This window comes from Hypomesus nipponensis, chromosome 25, assembly GCF_054491055.1.
Source record: "Hypomesus nipponensis isolate SF chromosome 25, ASM5449105v1, whole genome shotgun sequence".
Lineage (NCBI taxonomy): Eukaryota > Metazoa > Chordata > Actinopteri > Osmeriformes > Osmeridae > Hypomesus > Hypomesus nipponensis.
In genome coordinates, this window is record NC_140385.1 from 4,309,506 (window position 1) to 4,331,574 (window position 22,069).

The 22,069-nt window shown below is 42.7% G+C and overlaps 3 protein-coding genes and 1 pseudogene across 3 annotated transcripts; all 4 read right to left on the bottom strand.

Annotated features, from left to right (window-relative positions):
* Positions 1-374: 374 nt before the first annotated feature.
* Positions 375-3,465, bottom strand: LOC146221889 (GTPase IMAP family member 7-like). The gene is made up of 3 exons (XM_084692097.1): positions 3,462-3,465; positions 823-2,001; positions 375-457 (listed from the first exon to the last, which is right to left on the bottom strand). Exons 1-3 carry the CDS (start codon positions 3,463-3,465, stop codon positions 375-377), a joined length of 1,266 nt encoding a protein of 421 aa, XP_084548223.1.
* A 399-nt stretch (positions 3,466-3,864) lies between these two features.
* On the bottom strand, positions 3,865-5,072 carry LOC146221890 (myeloid-associated differentiation marker homolog; annotated as a pseudogene).
* Positions 5,073-11,366: 6,294 nt separating this feature from the next.
* On the bottom strand, positions 11,367-12,641 carry LOC146221891 (uncharacterized). Its single transcript, XM_084691400.1, has one exon. The coding sequence runs from the start codon at positions 12,628-12,630 to the stop codon at positions 11,500-11,502; it is 1,131 nt and encodes a 376-aa protein (XP_084547526.1). The 5' UTR covers positions 12,631-12,641; the 3' UTR covers positions 11,367-11,499.
* A 6,127-nt stretch (positions 12,642-18,768) lies between these two features.
* On the bottom strand, positions 18,769-21,751 carry LOC146221892 (myeloid-associated differentiation marker homolog). The gene is made up of 2 exons (XM_084691772.1): positions 21,645-21,751; positions 18,769-19,774 (listed from the first exon to the last, which is right to left on the bottom strand). Exon 2 carries the CDS (start codon positions 19,637-19,639, stop codon positions 18,788-18,790), a length of 852 nt encoding a protein of 283 aa, XP_084547898.1. The 5' UTR covers positions 19,640-19,774; positions 21,645-21,751; the 3' UTR covers positions 18,769-18,787.
* Positions 21,752-22,069: the final 318 nt, after the last annotated feature.

Consider the following 22,069-nt stretch of genomic DNA (forward strand, 5'->3'; position numbering starts at 1 on the left):
CTGCATCACGGGCACTGTGCAATAGTTCACTGGAATTACAGAACAACTGTATTTCTCCATTTCCCAACACAAAGGAAGCAGTTTATATATATATATATATATATAGAGAGAGAGAGAGAGAGAGAGAGAGAGTTTGGGGAACGGAGAGAAAAGAGGACGAGAGTTTTTATTTTATTTTTCTTTGTAATAAGCAAGTGGATGTAGTTTTAAATCAGAGAGAAACAGACAGAGAACTGAACAGATAGACTGTAGCAGGATCTGGTTTGAGCCTGTGACCATGAGACACAAACTGTTCTAATCCCCAAATAATGGCTGTCTATTAAATGAACAAGGGAAAATGGTGCAGGTTGAATACAACTAAAAGTGTGCTTCTTCTAGTCCTGAACCTCCAGTGAGTTGGTGATGCTGCCTGGTGCTGGTTGATCTAACTGCTTCAGGGGACCTGAGTCCTCCAGACCTGGAGGTGTTTAGCAACACTCAGGTCAGCTAGTATTCAGGTAAAGAAATAAACTGATGACAATAACTTTAGGATCAATAGGCTTGTTTATTGCTTAACCAAAACAAAAGCACAAAACATTTTAATAATCCATTATTGCATTGTATGATTTACTATTATAAAGAATGCTACTTTAACATCCACTTGCACATTTCATTCTCTATGCACCTCTCTGTCACCATCCATCTCTGGTGGAAGGAATTATGTTGAACTTTCACTGATTTGTTCTTCACTATGGTATATAAGTTCAATTTAAAATTTCAGTTTAGAATACTCATGTGGCAGATCATTCACTTTACCCAAAGCAGCCTTAACTGTATCCAAACCAGCCATATATTTGTTACAGACTGCTCTACCTGCTGCTCCTGCTGCTGCTCCTGCTGTAACTTCTCCATCAGCTGCATCAGCCCCAACCATCCCTCCCCCTATTCCTCCTAATACTGCTCCTGCTCCAAATATAACTGCTGCCGCTATACCTAACCCTCCTCCTGCTGCTATTGCTCCTCCTGCTGCTGCTGCTCCTCCTGCTGCTGCTCCTCCTGCTGCTGCTGCTCCTCCTGCTGCTGCTCCTCCTGCTGCTGCTGCTCCTCCTGCAGCTGCTCCTCCTGCTACTGCTCCTCCTGCTGCTCCTCCTGCCACTCCTAATGTGTTTAATCCTATTGATTTTAATGCAATTGGCCCTACTATTGCAGCTACTATCAAGGGTAGTGCTACTCCAAGCACAGCTCCCACCAAGGCTCCTGTTGCTATGCCAGCCAGTTTGACATGTAACTTGGTCTTCACCCTTTCCATAGCCTCTCTGTGAATCTCCTCCTCAGACACTTTACCACCTGACTTCTCTCTTATTGTTTTTTCCTCTGCTTGTATGTCCTCCTGCACAGCCTGGAGCATCTCATTGGTGTAGCAGCCTCCTTCGTACTGCTCCACCATCTGGTCAATGGTCTTCAGTAGCTTTGAGACCTGGACCTGGTTGATGCTCTTCTTGAACAACCGACCCTGGTTCCAGTGCTTATTGTCGATGACGTGACAGCGGCCTCCACACTTCTGCACCAGTTCACTGAGTTCATCATTTCTTTTAACAAAATCCTGAATTGTTTTGTCTTTGAGGTTGTCGCCATGAGTGAAAAGGACTGTAGCATATTTGAAAGCTTCATCTGAAAATGAGTGTTGGATTTTTGTAAAGATTTCTTTCTCATGAACAGTAATTCTACCCACTTCCAGCACAATTAGGAATGCATGAACACCTCCGGCAGACTCAGTAATACATTTAATCATTTCAGGTTTCTGCTCATCATCAGAGACCTCTGTGTCAAAGAAACCTGGTGTGTCGATCAAAGTGACATTTCTTCCCTCAATGATCCTGGACTCAGATGTACATTTCTTTGTTAAAGCATTAGGGGAACAGGATGTATTGAACACTTTCTTCCCACCAAATATGGTGTTTCCTGTGCTGCTCTTTCCAGCACCTGTTTTTCCCAGAAGAACAATCCTCCTGTCTCTGGAACCTACAGGAAAGGAACATGTCTTCATTAGCATTTTAGAATGCTACCATGGAACAGTCCATGGTTTTAAAAAGTGAGGAAAGATATGAATTTGCCATGGCTATATTAACTATTTCACAAACCGTATTTCACTAACATAGTCTGTACAATAAATATTTGTAGAGAATTAACAAATAATTTGGGGGGATATGTTTACATAATTGTGATTTTATACACACTACGGTACAGCTCACAAGCAGGTAACTATGCAAAAAATCGGAGTATAGACACCAACAGCTGGTCATTTTTTGTAACTACTTTACTGTTGATTATATGTCATTGATCTTTTAAATTATTGAGAACATATTTTACTGCCCACAGTAGTCTTCTGTCCCAGCGAAACTATGGTCTGTGATCGTGATGAAGCCTTGTCTGTATAACATATTTTGTGTTGACGTTGCTGTAAGGGCCTTTAAATTAAAGGGGTCATAGAATGCAAAACCGAGTTTACCTTGTCATAGTTGAATAACGACAGTTCGGTGGGTAAAATGGACATACAGAGAACCTCAAGTTCCATTGACACCTCTTTCCTATGCAAATCTCACAATTCGAAACTGCCGCTGTAAAATGGTCGGTTTCCAAAAAGCCACCGGTGGCTCCACCTTATTTGGCTCTAGTCTGTACCTTTGTCACGCCCCCAAATTTACATACAGCAAATTAATAACTTACGTTGCTTACAATGCTAAAAACAAACCTAATACAAAGTTATGGTTAGGCTACGACACTGAAGTGCGAGTATTACACTAATATTACAGCTAAAGGGTGCTGTTGGCCATGTTGCGTCTTTGCTCTGCGGAGCTAATCTAAATATTCATGAGCATACCATAAAAATGTAATTCTAGACCTAGGGCTATTTCACAGGGTGCATTAGGGCTCATAGAACAGCACCCGGGCCATTTTCAGACCAACCAATGGTACATACCCTATTCAGAAACCTTAAGGAACAGTGTGAAATACCCTATAAAATTATTCTATGACCCCTTTAAAGAGTAAAGTGCAAACACAATTTATAAAGAACACTAGCAAATCAGAAGCAGGGCCCCTTATGTCCCTTAATCACTTATGGGATTATTGAGAACAGATTTTGCTGTGGACATCCAAGAAAAATGAACATAGTAGTTTCGTTTTTGATAGTACGAATGGAGAACAAGCTGCATTTGTTTTGCGTTCATTTATCCATAATGTAAAAAACGAAACTAAATGGCTAAAACTGACTGCGTAAATGAAAAAACTAATGGTTAAAACGTACTTTGGTCAAATGTTGCATGCAAGTTAGGGTAATAGAGCGGTGCTTTATCCAGTATTCCACCACCCAACTTTATGGGTCCTACTACTACTTTAATGTCATACTTCTATTGAATAGCATATAATCACAATAATAGATCATTTAAGAAACTGACATGATTATGCAAGGTAATACTCACCCATTATACTCCTCTAAACGAACGATTCGCTCTCTCACCAGTGGAGAGAGAAAGGTTATATGAAAACTGTTGAGGAAGGAAGAATGGACTTCCTTCTTACCGAACACTGTGTCAACTGTATGGTGACGATGACAAAGAGGAATACATATGTACTATACACTTGCTGTTCAACTGAAGTAAATTAAATAATAATAAAACGTTTAAACTTAATAATGTTGAGTTAAGCATGTGTCTGTGGAACATCATCTTTCAAAAAACAAAATACTATTCACATGTTGCTAGCCTATTGTCCTCCTAAAGTACTGTACATGAGGAGACAACTACTTGTATCAATATGAATGTCTGTCTATATATGAATGAAAGACATTGAGAGAAACATGCACTATTTAATACAAAGGACAGTAAAACGGTTTAATACATTCAAACACACTTAATACATTCCTTAAGATTTTTCAAAAGATGACTAAAACAATGTTCAAGATTTATGTAACGTGATTGAAAAGTTCAACTTTGGTCTTGCTGACCTTCAGTCAGTAGCTGTCTTTGACCTCCCATCCCCCTCCAGGTCATCCTGAGAAGTCGAAGCTTAGAAGTAGTAACACTGTTCTATTCCTTCCCCATGCTCGATCACAGTACATCCTACACCCATCCTCTCTCTTAAATGTTTACCTACCCCAACCTCCCTCCCCATCACCATCCCTTGTTCCTCCTCCCTCCTTCACACACTGACAAACACCAGCCTAGCAGAGTAAGCCAGGTCCGCCAGGTACAGCAGGAAGTTGAGGGCGGTGAGCACCGCCACGGCAACCAGCCGAGGCTGCTGGCGGCCGCCGCCATGGTAGCCCTTGTCGAACTGAAAGACGGGCCAGATGATGGTGGCCGTCAGGTACATGACCACCGCCAGCAGGCCGTAGGCAGACAGGAATTTGGCGAAGGGGAACGGGAGGCAGCCGGTGCACTCGCCCACGCAGAGCACCACCACGGCGGCATACAGGATGAAGCAGATGCAGTAGACCGCCATGCACCACTTGAGGGCGGCGTGGCCGTCGTAAGCCACCGGCTCGCTGACCAGGATGAAGATCAGGCACGCCACGGACGTCTGGCACACCTTGAGGAGGCCCGGGGCCGTGGCCATTTAGCCCGCCACCTCGCCTGGCCGCGCCCGCGCCAGGCTCACCTCGCCCAGGTAGGCCACGGTCGCCAGGCAGGAGAAGACGGTGGCGGCGATGCGGCAGTCGCGCGGCTCCCCGCGCCAGCTCCAGCCCTGGAGGAAGTAGAGGGGGTAGATGACGGAGGCGGAGAGGCAGAGCAAGGCCGCGTAGCAGGCTAGGGTGATGGGGAAGTTGGTCCAGGAGACCGGGGAGCGATCCTGGACGCCAAACTGCTCCACCAGGAGAACCAGCAGGGTGCCGGCAAAGCTAAAGGCCCAGCAGAAGATGCACCAGTCGGCCATGCCGCCGTGGCAGAGCATGGCTCCGTGGGCAGAGACGCTGAAGGCACTCAGGAGAAGACCAGGGCGGCCACACGGACCCACAGCAGCTGGGAGGAGGGCAGCAGCACCAGCGGCATGATGGGAGAGCGCTATTCACAGTCAAGGGCTAGGAGTTGTGGGATTTGTAGTTTATGGGACTTGTAGTCCCAATAGAGTTTAATGGCGCAGGTGACTTGGTGAGAGGGGTGTCTAGGGTTGATGGTGGACCACAGTCAAGGGCTAGGAGTTGTGGGATTTGTAGTCTCTGGGACTTGTAGTCCCAACAGAGTTCAATGGCGCAGGTGCAGAGTGTGTCTAGGGTTGTGCTGTCCTTGACGCTGTAACCCTGTTGAAGGAAAGGGGAGTGTGTTACAAGAAATCGCTAGTGACTCAAAACAAAACTGAAACCCTTGTGAAACTAAGGGCGGTTTAAGTGGCCGTACTTTCACATAGGCCTACATCCTTTCCCACAGCTACATCCGTCAACACAGCTTGAGAATTAAAAGAGATCTTATCTGTCGCTTTATTGCAGGCTTATATGCACTTTCAGTTACTCATATTGAAGATTATAATATACAATTTTTTCATGCCAGCAAATATTGATATGAGGCCATTTTGCACTTTTTCATAATTACCAACACATTTTAATATCAGACTCCATGAAGCGTAAGTCTGTTCAGACTACACTAATTAACCCTGAGTGCTTAGTAGAACTTCATATAGTAGTCTGACAGTACAGCAAGTTACAGTCGAATGTGCATCACAGACCACTGAGGTGCTTTGAGCGGCTAGTCAAATCATGCAGTTTGCATACCGGTCCAACAGGTCTACAGACGATGCCATCGCTCTGACTATGCACACCGCTCTCTCCCACCTGGACAAGGGGAATACGTATGTGAGGATGCTGTTCATCGACTACAGCTCAGCATTCAACACCATCATCCCCTCCAGACTGGTCTCCAAGCTTGTCGACCTGGGACTAAGCACCTCCCTCTGCAAGTGGATCTTCTACTTCCTGACGGGGAGGCCACAGGTGGTGAGAATCGGTGACCGCACCTCATCTGTACTGATCACCAACACAGGCACCCCCCAGGGCTGTGTGCTCAGCCCTCTCCTGTTCTCCTTGTTCACTCACGACTGTGCGGCAACGCACAACTCCAACCTCCTTGTTAAGTTTGCTGACGACACAACCATCGTGGGCCTCATCTCTGACAGTGACGAGTCAGCCTACAGAGAGGACGTTGACACCCTGACATCATGGTGTCAGGACAATAACCTCTCTCTCAACATCAGCAAGACCAAGGAGATGATTGTGGACTATAGGAGGCGGCAGGAGGAGGAGCATGCACCCCTACTCATCAACGGATCTGAAGTGGAGAAGGTCAGCTGCTTCAAGTTCCTCGGGGTGAACATCAGTAACGACCTCACCTGGTCTGTTCACACGGACAAGGTGGTCAAATCGGCCCGCCAGCGCCTCTTCTTCCTGAGGAGACTGAAGAAGTTTGGTATGGACTCAGTCATCCTCACTAACTTTTACAGATGCACTATAGAGAGCATTCTGACTGGTTGTATTACAGTGTGGTATGGGAGCTGCACAGACAGGGACCGCAAGGCCCTACGAAGTGTGGTCCGTTCTGCTGAGTTCATCATCGGCAGGAAGCTCCCAGCCCTACAGGACATCTACCACACACGTTGCCTAAGGAAAGCCGGCAGGATTCTAGGAGACTGTTCCCACCCAACCTTCAGTCTCTTTACCCTGTTGCCTTCTGGCAGGCGTTACCGCAACATCCGGTCGCGCACACGCAGACTGGACAACACAGTGTTTCTCCTAGGAATTTTTTTAGCAGTGGCGGCAGGTCTGTCCCCCCCTCCCCCCCCCCCCCCCCCTCGGCCGAAATAAAATTCTAACCCTATATTTTGGAGTAAGTTAATGTAAAAGTCTAATAACAAATGTAATATTGCATATATTTTTGTCCTATTTTTTGTAAAGCAATACAGTTAGGCTACTTAAAGTATGTTCTAAATGGCAAAAATATGCTGCCAATTAATAATTGACTTAACAACTTATTGTAAATGGTCAGTAGCCTAGCCTATCGATCAAGGTCTACTCGAAAGCATGTACACTGTCGGCTTCATTTGATCTTGATAGGCTAAGCATTCTGTAGCAAATAATAACAATATACCTACTATTAATAAAAACTACTTCAGCATAATAATGCACCTAAAATACAAACATGAGCAAGGGCAGCAATCGCTATCGAATCAACATGCAATTATGCTAGCAGGGGAAGAATACAAACAACGAAAATCACCAGTTAACTTAAATTTGCAATAACTGTAGACTAATACAATAACAGGCTTTAATGAACTGAAAACATAAATTATACGACTTACAGTTCTCAAGGACGCACACACGCAATCTCAACTGCGCTGTGAAGCGCGTTTCCGTGCTATTCTCCGACATGCACTCTAACAATCACTGCTGATAAACGGCCTAAAATCTTGTACAGCCCTATTTCTGATACCGTGGCGGCAGAAATTTAGCCGTGGCGGGCCGCCACGACAAAATCAACGTAGGGGAAACACTGCAACAGTTTCTACCCAAGGGCCATCAGGCTTCTGAATGGACTCTGATATGGACATTGATTTACTGCACACTAGTCACTTATACACTGTCACTTTCAGCTACTGGTTGCACTATCAGTAACATTGCACTACTGTACCTCACTGTACCGCCACCAGGCTCCTGTATGGTCATTGACAGTCACTGATCTGCATTTTGCACTATTGTATTGTACTCCACCTAGGTTAGAATAGGTTATAGGGTTGAAATAGGTTTTATGTGCATTTAGGGTTAGTATAGTGTATTATTTATTGTTATCTGTAATTTAGGAAGATTTAGTATTAGGGTTAGTATAGTCGATTATTTATTGCTATCTGTATATTTAGGAAGTTTCACTTATTTAAGCTCAGCATAGATGTAGATTATGTTCTGTGTACTTATATGTTATGTTATGCCAGGTGCTTGCGTTGTCTTGTCTTAAGAATTTCAGTGCCCAGTCTGACCTTGTGTTGTTCTGTGTACCTGACAATAAAATACTTGAAACTTGAAACTTAAAAGGATGTGAAAGCTGCTTTAGCTCTGGTGGCTTCGACCCGTGAGAGGCGCGGGAACGTTCACAGAGAGACATGGAAAGTCCCTCAAACAACCAGTAAGAAATGTTGGCGTTGTCACACTTGATGGGGTCTACTTTCTCATCACAAAATGTTTGAGGCAAGTTTGATTCAAAGACGTGGGTTCTGACTGGCTCAAATATGACTGGCTCAACCATTGTGCATGTAATGACTTCTGTTATTAACTAAATGTCTAGATGTTTGTGGTGGTGAGACAATTTCACAAAGACCCAATGTAATACATTTTGATAAACATTTATAGCGTAGGAAACAGGAGAGAAATGAAGGATACATAATTGCATGAATGTAGGCTACCACTGCATTGGCAATTTGACTAGAAAAGATGATGTGGAGGTTGAACAAGTACTTCAGAGATGACAGCATTTCAGTGGTGATCTGAGAAAAATAGGTACCAAAACCACTGAGAAGAACTGTCATCACCAGCAGCATCACGGGCACTGCACTATCTATCTGTAATTCCAGAAATCTGTATGTGTGCGCCACCAATTTCATCACGGGACACTGTCTATAGTTCAAGTAATCTGTATTTGCATGTTTCACTGACATATTAATCACTGACTGCATCACGGGCACTGTGCAATAGTTTACTGTAATTACAGAACAACTGTATTTCTCCATTTCCCAACACGAAGGAAGCAGTTTAGAGAGAGAGAGAGAGAGAGAGAGAGAGAGAGAGAGAGAGATAGAGAGAGAGAGAGAGAGAGAGAGAGAGAGAGAGAGAGAGAGAGAGAGAGAGAGAGACAGTTTGGGGAACGGAGAGAAAAGAGGACGAGAGTTTTTATTTTATTTTTCTTTGTAATAAGCAAGTGGATGTAGTTTAAAATCAGAGAGAAACAGACAGGGAACTGAACAGATAGACTGTAGCAGGATCTGGTTTGGGCCAGTGACCATGAGACACAAACTGTTCTGGCTCCTCACTGCTGCCTGACTTCGCTCGACTTGCAGAACCTTGCCGCACGCCTGGCTCTCCCTTATCCTCTGTCACGGAATATGATTTAAGTGTCAACGGTGAATGGGACTTTTACTTTGACGCCCATACAGATCGTAACTAGAGATCGTTATTGTAACTTTGATTGTATTTTGTAGCCTATGTTTAAATAGTCAAACGCAATAGCTACAACTGCACGATACTGTCGCATACGTTAGCATGTTTGCTAATAATGTCAGTTATGGAATATTTATAATGAAGCACTTTTTCTACTTTCTCTTTTTTTGTAGTTTCACTCAATTTCAATGTTGTCAGCTTGATAGGAAGTCAATAAAGGAGCAAGAAGGCTAATTTTCCTGGCTCTTGGAAAGGAGGCTCGCACAACAACTGAGCCGACTGAGACCGAGGTTGAAAAAAGTTTTATATTCGAGATTCAACAGACATTCATATTTGTACCTCTGTTCAGGCTCCGTGTCATATTTAGGGACCGGGGTAAAAGAGTAGACAGCCTGAATGCCGAAAAAATCGAGAAGCCATTTGAATATACACCATTTTCAGTGTTTCTTCAACATTTTTGTCAAAATGGACCATACAAACTTCAAACCTGTGGCACATTCTTCTACTACTAGCCGGCCAAGTTGTCCAAACTTTGGTTTGATGATACAGTTTATTATGGATTAGCCAATAAATCAATGAAAACACTTTTGACTTTTTTGTTCAGTGTTTCCTAAATATCTTTGATTTAAGGCTTTAATAATGTGCCATAATTATGTATCCTTATGTTTTTTAGTTAAAATGTCTTAATTTGGGGGCATTCCAAATAAACATTGATTCCAAATAAACATTGATTAATATGACTGCGATTAAATTAGCATATATACTTCTGCCACGGGGGTGCCACCCCTCAAAATCTCCAGCCACCCTCTTGCCACCCCATTAATATGTTTCTAGATCCGCCACTGACCAGAACAAATGCTGTTCAGCTGAAAAAAACATTAGAGTCATTTAACAGACACGTCTATCCAGAGTGACTTACAGTAAGTACAGGGACATTCCCCCGATCTGTTGCATCTGTTAAATGCATTTACATTTATCAAGCTTTGTGACAGTGTTCTTGGCAATGATTTAATGTCAACAACAGTATAATACACAGGCAACAAGACAGTTCTTGGCTGGAGGGTTAAGATTCTTGAAAGGCAAGACTGTTCAAAATCGAGTAGACTTAACGGATAAGACCGTAGAAATCTCTGCACTGTCACAAAACAAACTAATATAAAAGTAACTGTGTAAAAGGACAGAGTACCTTGTTAAGATTGATTCCATTGAAGTGGGAATATGTATTAGTCAAAACACGTGTACACAACATCATGCAGCACCCCACCCACATACTTCAGCCCCCACCTGATCAAATCCCCCACCTGTGTTTTCACATCCTGTTATCCTTTCCTCACAGGGCAGCCAGGAGTTGTGGGTGACCATGACAACAGCACCCGGGGGCAGGGTCCAAGTGCTCATCCATTTCCTGGCCAGAGACAGGCAGGAGAGCATCTGTTCTGGGTGTTTGGTTTTGGGGTTATTAGAACATGCAAACTCCTCACAGAAAGACTGGGAGATAATGCACCCAAACACCGATAGCAGGAATCAAACCCAGAACCTTCTTGTTGTGAGGCAACAGTATCAGGGCCTGATACTAAAGTCCTAAGATGGTTATGTATGAATAATAATGTTTATTAGAGAAGCAAGCTGAAGGAAAGAACTCTTAACATTTAAATCACATTTCTCCATGTCACCTTCTGCTGCTTGTGATGTATCGCCCTCTGCTGGACATGAGAGACAGTTGGGGAAAGGAGAGAAGAGGACAAGAGAGTTTTTATGTATTTTTCTTTGTAATAAGCAAGTGGATGTAGTTTAAAATCAGAGAGAAACAGACAGAGAACTGAACAGATAGACTGTAGCAGGATCTGGTTTGGGCCAGTGACTATGAGACACAAACTGTTCTAACCCCCAAATAATGGATGTCTATTAAATGAACAAGGGAAAATGGTGCAGGTTGAATACAGCTAAAGGTGTGCTTCTTCTAGTCCTGAACCTCCAGTGAGTTGGTGATGCTGCCTGGTGCTGGTTGATCTAACTGCTTCAGGGGACCTGAGTCCTCCAGACCTGGAGGTGTTTAGCAACACTCAGGTCAGCTAGTATTCAGGTAAAGAAATAAACTGATGACAATAACTTTTGGATCAATAGGCTTATTTATTTAATAATCAGTTATTGCAATGTATGATTTACAATTAGAAATAATTCTGTTTCAACATCCACTTGCACATTTCATTATTTTTGCACCTACACTTTACATATATTGTAATCTCTAGATAAAATTAACATAAAGCATGTTTCCTTCATATTCCAGTCTAACCTATATTCTGTGAGACATTTTCAGAACAATGTTCTCATAAATATTTATTTTTATTGTACTCCTGTACCTGATCCTTCACTTTATCCACAGCAGCCATAACTTCATCACAGACTTCTGTAGCTGCTGCTCCTGCTGCTTCTCCTGCTTTTTCTCCCAAGAGTGCTGTAGATGCTGCTCCTACTGCTTCTCCTGCTGTTTCTGCTCTCCCAGCTGCATTATACCCAACTAACCCCCCTCCTATCCCTCCTACTGCTATTCCTGTTAGTGCAACTGTTCCTACTGCTGCTGCTGTTAGTGCTGCTGTTCCTACTATTGCTGTCACTGTAAAAATGAGTGCTCCTATTCCTATTCCAAACAGACCTCCCACCAAGACTCCTGTTGTTATGCCAGCCCATTTCACGCACAAATTGGTTTGGACTCTTTTCTTAGCCTGTCTGTAACTCTCCTCTATCGACAGTTTAACCCCTGACATCTCTCTTTTTTTCTCTGCTTGTATTTCCTTCTCCACTGCCTGGAGCATCTCATTGGTGTAGCAGCCTCCTCCGTTCTGCTCCACAGTCTGGTCAATGGTCTTCAGTAGCTTTGAGACCTGGACCTGGTTGATGCTGTTCTTGTACCACTGACCCTGGTTCCAGTGCTTATTGTCAACGACGTGACAGCGGCCTCCACACTTCTGCACCAGTTCACACAGTTCTTTATTTTCTTTAACAAAATCCTGAATTGTTTTGCCTTCGAGGTCATCGCCATGAGTGAAAAGGACTGTAGCATATTTGAAAGCTTCATCTGAAAAATATTGTTGGAATTTTGTACAGATTTCTCTCTCATGAACAGTAAATCTCTCCACTTTCAGCACAATTAGGAATGCATGAACACCTGCAGCACACTCAGTAATACACCTAATTATTTCTTTTTTCAGCTCATTCTCAGAGGTCCTGGTGTCAAAGAAACCTGGTGTGTCGATCAAAGTAACAGTTCTTCCCTCAAAGATTCTGGACACAGGTTTATATTGCTCTGTGTTGGACTCAGGGGAAATGGATGCAGGGAACACTTTCTCCCCACCAAATATGGTGTTTCCTGTGCTGCTCTTTCCAGCACCTGTTTTCCCCAGAAGAACAATCCTCCTGTCTCTGGAACCTACAGGAAAGGAAAATTTCATTTTTAGCATTTTTGAATGCTATCGTGGACATTTTATGGTTTTAAAAAGTGAAGAAAGACATTAATTTGCCATGGCTATATCATCTATTCAATACCCATCCAAGCCCAAACAAAATGTTTTTCACATTTTCCGCGGTTATTCAGACATAAAATCTGCGGAATTCCGCTAGCCTTCCTGTTCTTATGTCGGAGCGACCGAAGATGTTCCACAACGGTGGAATGGTCTATTGAATGTTGACAGACTTTGCAAAAAAAGTATTGATCCATCCTCATATAATTCACCTGAAAACTCCCTGACTCTTTCTATTGCTGTAATTTTGGTTGATAAGTGTTTCCGTGTCGATTCTTCAAGGCTGAATCTTTGAATTTTTGGCTAAATTTTAACAACAATTGGACAATGGCCCATCCACCAAGAAAAATGAACATGGTAGTTTCGTTTTTGCTAGTAAGAACGGAGAATAAACGGCATGTTTTTTTTTCTTCCATTTACCCATAATATATAATACAAGTATATAAGTTAACTAAATGTTTAAAAAAATATATTGACTGCGTCAATTATACCGAAAAAAGTAATGGTTAAAACGTCTATGGTCAAATGTCGTATGTCAGGTAATGCTGGGGACACACATACGATTTTTTTAATCTTATAAGATTTTCAAACTGTGAAAGACCACAAACATGAGGACAAAAAATCCTAGATTTAGCCGTTTTGCTCCTACAGTGTGTGGTCACTCTTAACACACCTCACACCATGGGCGGAAATCCCGGGGGGGACAGGGGGGACACGACCCCCCCAATCCTGGGAAGAATATGATTTGTCCCCCCCAATAAATCACTGTAAACATAACTATGTAATTTCAATGAAATTAATAATATTCAATGAAAGCGCTTTGCTGATTACGGACACAATGGCGCTTTTTAAAGTTTAAAATTATTGCGAACCCCACCCTTGGTCCCACAATGGTTTGATCCACAGCCCCAGCCCTCAGCAGTGATGCAGGTGCGTGTGTGAAAATCGGACAGTGTCAGTTTGTGTCGTTGGTGGCTGATGTCCAGTAAGTAGTTGTAAGAAAAGATTGGTTTGACAATTTATTTCTAGCACTCAATACAATAAAACATTCATATCTGTCACAATTTTCCCTGCATTGATCACTATGTTAGCTAGCCAGTTAAGTAACATCACCAGCTTTTTGAATTAGTCAGTGACTGAAAGAAGCTAGCAATGCAGTAGTTGTGTTCCTTATCTGACAAGGTGACATGAGTGTCTACCATCTGAAATGCACGTAGCTAACGTGAAATTAATCCAGTTAATCGCACTACAGCGATTTCACAATGTTGGCAGGGTTCACACACACTAAACTAGCAGCATTTGCATAGCTAGTAAAAAAACCGATGGAGCAAACATTAGCACCTATTCCATTGGCGTTGTCAAAAGATGGAAACTTTGCTATCGTCAATTTAATCCAAGATCAGCACAGATGTTGTAGTTCTTCGAAATCCATCTGCTACTGTAAATAACCTGCATCTGTGTGTGCGGCCATCATGGTAGATAAATTGCAGAAAAAAAGAAAGACGGACATCAGAGCATTTCAGGACACCAAAACGCAAAGAAAAAACCCTAGTGGCCTAATCTCAAAGACTAGTTGATATAATGTTCATAAAAATGATGTGAAATGTGCTAATTGAATGTTTCATAGTGATGCCATTAGGCAGAGGAGGCACCAGATGACAAACAGACAATAGAGCTGCAGGTAGGCAGGAACAGTAGGGTCTCAGGTAAGTTTGTTGAGTCTCTTGTTTGGCAACATGACAGGTTCTCTTCTTTAGACTTGTAAAATAAGGACATCATTGGACAATGCCGTGGATACCCCCACTCTCTACTTAAACTGGTGACTGAACCAAGATTAGTTTGAGGCAATGGTGTTGTTGTGATTAATTGTGTAGTATTGGGTACTGGTAGTTAGGAGGATGGCAAACACCTTATGTCTTTTCTAGGAGACAGACTGTGAGTCAGTGAGGGTGGTAAAACGCCCATTGTAATTACATAAACTGCACCCATACAGTGTACAGTACATACTGGCCTTTCTTGGTATTGCTGGTTGTAAATACTGTACACCTGCATTCATACTTGACTGATAAGAAACACTACTTATAACTATATTTGAACAAGTTGAGACAACCCTTCAGTTACTAACTATACATTAACCAGGAGTATTAATTATGGTTCCTCAATATACATTTAACATATTACAATGTAGGCTGTGTTACAGCAATCATTGGTGTCCCCCTCAGAAATTGCTCTTGAGAAAATTTCATATAATTGTCCCCCCCAAAGTTGATAGCAGATTTTCGCCACTGCCTCACACCAAGGGAACATCTGATAAAATCTGCGGAACCATCAAGATAATCGGAACATATGTTATCTAGGATTGTCGGAAGGGCCGAAATCGGCCCGATTGTCCTGTGGTGTGTCCCCAGCATAAGGTAATAAGTAGTGGTTCATCCAGTATTCCACCACCCAACTATGGGTCCAACTACTTTAATTTCATACTTCTATTGAATAGCACACAATCACAATAATAGATCATTTAAGAAACTGACATAAGTATGCAAGTTAATACTCACCCATTATACTCTTCTAAACGAACGATCGCTCTCTCTCACGCCAATGGACAGAGAAAAGTTTATTTTGAAAACTGTTGAGGGAGGATAAATGGACTTCCTTCTTACCGAACACTGCGTCAACTGTATGGTGACGATGATAAAGAGGAATACCTTTGTGCTATAGACTTGCTGTTCAACTGAAGTAAATGGCGCAGGTGCGGAGTGTGTCTAGGGTTGTGCTGTCCTAGACGCTGTAACCCTGTTGAAGGAAAGGGGAGTGTGTTACAAGAAATCACTAGTGACTCAAAACAAAACTGAAACCTTTGTGAAACTAAGGGCATTTAAGTGGCCGTACTTTCACATACATCCTTTCCCACAGCTACATCTGTCAACAGAGCTTGAGAATTAAAAGAGATCTTATATTTCGCTTTATTGCAGGCTTATATGCACTTTCAGTTACTCATATTGAAGATTATAATATAACAATTTTTCATGCCAGCAAATATTGATATGAGGCCATTTTGCCCTTCTTTATAATTACCATCAAATTTACATTTTATTCACCACCTATGAATAAGATTTTAATATCAGACTCCATGAAGCGTAGGTCTGTTCAGACTACACTAATTAACCCTGAGTGCTTAGTAGAACTTCATATAGTAGTCTGACAGTACAGGAAGTTACAGTCGAATGTGCATCACAGACCACTGAGGATGTGGAAGTTGCTTTAGCTCTTGTGGCTTCGACCCGTGAGAGGCCTGGGAACGTTCACAGAGAGACATGGAAAGTCCCTCAAACAACCAGTAAGAAATGCTTTAGTTGTTGACTCTTCTCATCACAAAATGTTTCAGGCAAGTTTGATTCAAAGGCGTGGGTTTTGACTGGATCAAATATGACTGGCTCAACCATTGTGCATGTAATGACTTCTGTTATTAACTAAATGTCTAGATGTTTGTGGGGGTGAGACAATTTAACAAAGACCCAATGTAATACATTTTGATAAACATTTATCATTTATTTATCATTAAGGCTACATAATCATTTGCATGAATGTAGGCTACCACAACATTGGAAATGTAATTTTGATGAACATTTATAACATAGGAAACAGCAGAAAAATGAAGGCAACATAATCAATACAAATAATTATGTTATAACATCCACTTTCACATTTTATTCTCTTTGCACCTCTCTGTCACCATGTCTGGTGGATGGAATTATGTTGAACTTTCACAGATGTGTTCCTCACTATAAGTATATATTAAAAAATACATAAACTGAAAGAAAAAACAGTTTCAAGTTTCAAGTTTGTTATTGTCAGGTGCACAGAACAACACAAGGTCAGACTGGGCACTGAAATTCTTAGGACAAGACAATGCAAAGCAACCTGGCATAACCTGGCATAAGTACTCAGAACATAGATTACACCTATGATAAGATAAATTACATTGGTTTTAAACAGCAAAGAAAAAACATAATAATAAAATAAAATAATAATAAACCTCCTAAATATACAAAATAGTATGCAATGTACAATACAATATGCTAGACCTCTAAAACACATAATGACCTATACTAACCTCATAGACCTATACTAACTTAAGAAAAGTGACAGTATACAGACGTGGACAAAATTGTTGGTACCCCTCGGTCAATGAAAGAAAAACTCACAATGGTCACAGAAAAAACGTTTATCTGACAAAAGTAATAATAAATAAAAATTCTATGAATGTTAACAAATGAAAGTCAGACATTGCTTTTCAACCATGCTTCAACCGAATTATTTAAAAAAATAAACTCATGGAACAGGCCTAGACAAAAATGATGGTACCCCTATAAAAGACTGAAATAACGTGACCAAAGGGACATGTTAATTCAAGTTGTGTCCACTAATTAGCATCACATGTGTCTACAATCTTGTAATCAGTCAGTGGGCCTATATATAGGCCTCCAGGTAGTCACTGTGTTGTCTGGTGACATGGTCTGCACCACACTCAACATGGACCAGAGGAAGCGAAGGAAAGAGTTGTCTCAGGAGATTAGAAAGAAAATTATAGACAAGCATGATAAAGGTAAAGGCTATAAGACCATCTCCAAGCAGCTAGATGTTCCTGTGACTACAGTTGCACATATTATTCAGAAATTTAAGATCCATGGGACTGTAGCCAACCCCCCTGGACGTGGCCGCAGGAGGAAAATTGATGAAAAATCAAAGAGACGGATAATCCAAATGGTAACAAAAGAGCCCAGAAAGACTTCCAAAGAGATCCAAGGTGAACTTCATGCTCAAGGAACATCAGTGTCAGATCGCACCATCCGTCGTTGTTTGAGCCAAAGTGGACTACATGGGAGACGACCAAGGAGGACACCATTGTTAAAAACAAACCATAAAAAAGCTAGACTGGAATATGCCAAACTACATGTTGACAAGCCACAAAGCTTCTGGGAGAATGTCCTATGGACAGATGAGACAAAAATTTTACTTTTTGCCAAGGCCCATCAGCTCTATGTTCACAGAAGGAAAAATGAAGCATATCAAGAAAAGAACACTGTCCCTACTGTGAAACATGGAGGAGGCTCTGTTATGTTCTGGGGCTGCTTTGCTGCATCTGGCACAGGGTGTCTTGAATCTGTGCAGGGTACAATGAAATCTGAAGACTATCAAGGGATTCTAGAGAGAAATGTGCTGGCCAGTGTCAGAAAGCTTGGTCTCAGTCGCAGGTGATGGGTCTTGCAACAGGACAATGACCCAAAACATACAGCTAAAAACACCCAAGAATGGCTAAGAGGAAAACATTGGACTATTCTAAAGTGGCCTTCTATGAGCCCTGACCTCAATCCTATTGAGCATCTTTGGAAGGAGCTGAAACATGCAGTCTGGAAAGACACCCTTCAAACCGGAAACAACTGGAGCAGTTTGCTCATGAGGAGTGGGCCAAAATACCTGCTGAGAGGTGCAGAAGTCTCATTGACAGTTACAGGAATCGTCTGATTGCAGTGATTGCCTCAAAAGGTTGTGCAACAAAATATTAAGTTAGGGGTACCATCATTTTTGTCTAGGCCTGTTCCATGAGTTTATTTTTTTCAATAATTCCGTTGAAGCATGGTTGAAAAGCAATGTCTGACTTTCATTGGTTAACATTCATAGAATTTTTATTTATTATTACTTTTGTCAGATTAAAGTTTTTTCTATGAAAATTGTGAGTTTTTCTTTCATTGACTGAGGGGTACCAACAATTTTGTCCACGTCTGTATAAATGAAAGACAATGAGAGAAACATGCACTATTTAATACAAAGGACAGAAAAACTGTTACTCTTACTACATTCTTTAAGATTTTTCAAAAGATGACTAAAACAATGTTCAAGATTTATGTAACGTGATTGAAAGGTTCAACTTTGGTCTTGCTGACCTTCAGTCAGTAGCTGTCTTTGACCTCCCATCCCCCTCCAGGTCATCCTGAGAAGTAATAACACTGTTCTATTCCTTCCACATGCTCGATCACAGTACATTCTACACCCCTCCCCCCCTCCCCATCACCATCCCTTGTTCCTCCTCCCTCCTTCACACACTGACAAACACCAGCCTAGCAGAGTAAGCCAGGTCCGCCAGGTACAGCAGGAAGTTGAGGGCGGTGAGCACCGCCACGGCAACCAGCCGAGGCTGCTGGCGGCCGCCGCCATGGTAACGCTTGTCGAACTGAAAGACGGGCCAGATGATGGTGGCCGTCAGGTACATGACCACCGCCAGCAGGCCGTAGGCCGACAGGAATTTGGCGAAGGGGAACGGGAGGCAGCCGGTGCACTCGCCCACGCAGAGCACCACCACGGCGGCGGACAAGATGAAGCAGATGCAGTAGACCGCCATGCACCACTTGAGGGCGGCGTAGCCGTCGTAAGCCACAGGCTCGCTGACCAGGATGAAGATCAGGCACGCCACGGACGTCTGGCACACCTTGAGGAGGCCCGGGGCCGTGGCCATGTAGCCCGCCACCTCGCCTGGCCGCGCCCGCGCCAGGCTCACCTCGCCCAGGTAGGCCACGGTCGCCAGGCAGGAGAAGACGGTGGCGGCGATGCGGCAGTCGCGCGGCTCCCCGCGCCAGCTCCCGCCCTGGAGGAAGTAGAGGGGGTAGATGACGGAGGCGGAGAGGCAGAGCAAGGCCGCGTAGCAGGCTAGGGTGATGGGGAAGTTGGTCCAGGAGACCGGGGCGCGAGCCTGGAGGCCAAACTGCTCCACCAGGAGAACCAGCAGGGTGCCGGCGAAGCTAAAGGCCCAGCAGAAGATGCACCAGTCGGCCATGCCGCCGTGGGAGAGCATGGCTCCATGGGCGGAGACGCTGAAGGACACGCAGGAGAAGACCAGGGCAGCCACACGGACCCACAGCAGCTGGGAGGAGGGCAGCAGCACCAGCGGCATGATGGGAGAGCGCTATTCACAGTCAAGGGCTAGGAGTTCTGGGATTTGTAGTCTCTGGGACTTGTAGTCCCAACAGAGTTCAATGGCACAGGTGCGGAGTGTGTCTAGGGTTGTGCTGTCCCAGACACTGTAACCCTGTTGAAGGAAAGGGGAGTGTGTTACAAGAAATCACTGGTGACTCAAAACAAAACTGAAACCCTTGAGAAACTAAGGGCGGTTTAAGTGGCCGTACTTTCACATAGGCCTACATCCTGTCCCACAGCTACATCCGTCAACACAGCTTGAGAATTAAAAGAGATCTTATATTTCGCTTTATAGCAGGCTTATATGCACTTTCAGTTACTCATATTGAAGATTATAATATACAATTTTTTCATGCCAGCAAATATTGATATGAGGCAATTTTGCCCTTTTTTATAATTACCATCAAATTTACATTTTATTCACCACCTATGAATACGATTTTAATATCAGACTCGTAGTAATATCATGAAGCGTGGGTCTGTTCTGACTACACTAATTGACCCAGAGTGCTTAGTAGAACTTCATATAGTATTCTGACAATACAATAAGTTACAGTCGAATGTGCGTTTACGACAGACACAGATCTCTAATGATGTGAAAGCTGCTTTAGCTCTTGTGGCTTCGACCCGTCAGAGGCCTGGGAACGTTGACAGAAAGACGGAAAGTCCCTCAAACAACCAGGGAGAAATGCTTTAATTTTTGACTCTTGCGCCCTCTGGTGTTGTCACGCTTGACTGGGTCTACTTTGTCATCGAAAAACGGTTTCAGGCAAGTTAAGTTGAAAGGCATGGGTTGGGGCGTACGGTGCGTGCAACCCTAACAATGTCAAGAGGTTATTGAAATCCGAAATTCTATTGGTGTGGTACTGTACTGTGTAAACTAAATAAGTCTGCCGACTTGTTTTTGATATTAGAGATTATTTCCGATATATGTTTTTTCACTGGTCTCTACTGTCATGCATGTTAGGTCAGTTTCCTCTTCCTTTGGACGAGACTTAAAGCACTAATAAGGAATGTCTGTGACTCCCATCCTATCACATTAAACCTTGAATTAATTGGCCACATGAGTTTACAATAACAACCCACGGATGTAGCCAAGTATTTGTTATCTTGCATATAAAAATGTATGACCTTCTGTTCTTTATGAACATCAACTCAGTTCTCTTCCATTAACTCCGTGCATTAGGCTATATAACAGTAAGTTAGAGGGGGAATTAGTCAGAGCTCAGAGCCATTTCCTGTGGGGTGTGAGAGCATAACCCAGGAAGTTGCATTAACGCAGGAAGCCATTCAAGCCCAAACACAGGTTCCATTGCAAGAAAATACATGTAGAATATCTCGCAATTTCACATCGTAAATGCTCAACATGCACATCAAAACTACATGTAATCACCATCATGAATCGCCATTTCCATCAACCCATGAAGTCTTAGTAGTTCATGGTTGGATCTATGGTGATGTTTATTTGTGTGAGCACTGGGCAAAGACGCGATTTATGGTGTATTAGTTGACATGTCGTACTTTGATGCTGGTAGGAGCTCAAAAGAGCGAGATGAAACCAAGGGCAGCGGAAACCAAGTCGGTTAAGGGTTGTAAGGATGTGGTTTCCCCCTTGTGCAGAATATGGGGTGTGGTATACCCCCTGTACTTATGGTTATGGTTTGATATGACCATCATTCTAGTCGACCACGAAACTTTTTTCACAAGAACCAGACTTGATGAAAACGCTGGTAGATGGTACAAGAAAAGAAATAGGCCTATGTAAATTGTCAGTAGGATAAAAGAAAATGAACTCGTAAGAAAAGCATAATAACCGATAGCGCCACAACTCTAAACTCTATGACATCCAAACTATTCAACACCTGAAACTGCTACATTCAGAGCCTTCTTGATAAATAAAGCCTGACAAAAGGGAGGTAAAAGAACACTTTGTGTAACCTACGGAACATGGTTCGCAAGGGAAGAAGATATTTTCATCTTACCTATATTCTACTCTCATTATTTTGACTTCTCCTCCGCATTCTTTTCGACAGTGCGTTTTTAAGCACACTCCTCGCGGCAACTTTTATCAACTAGGCTTGAAATCTTCTCACATCCCCACGCCCCGTGTTGACCAAATTTGGATAAAACTGTTGAATCCTTTTTTTCCCCACACAGGTCGTCATGGATGGTCTCGCACGCCCCCTTGCATTTACAGTACGCATTTGAAACGAATAGTTCAGTCCTTGGTCTGAATCAGGATGTTTAATCAACTATGTGTGCACTGTTTATGATTAACAGCTTTGCCTAACATTTCTAAATGTTTTATTAAATCTATTCCACATCATGTCATCCATACATATGATACTTCCCCATAATAATAGAATGGTTTATGTAAACTGAACTGTTTTAAAGAGATGCGGAATCT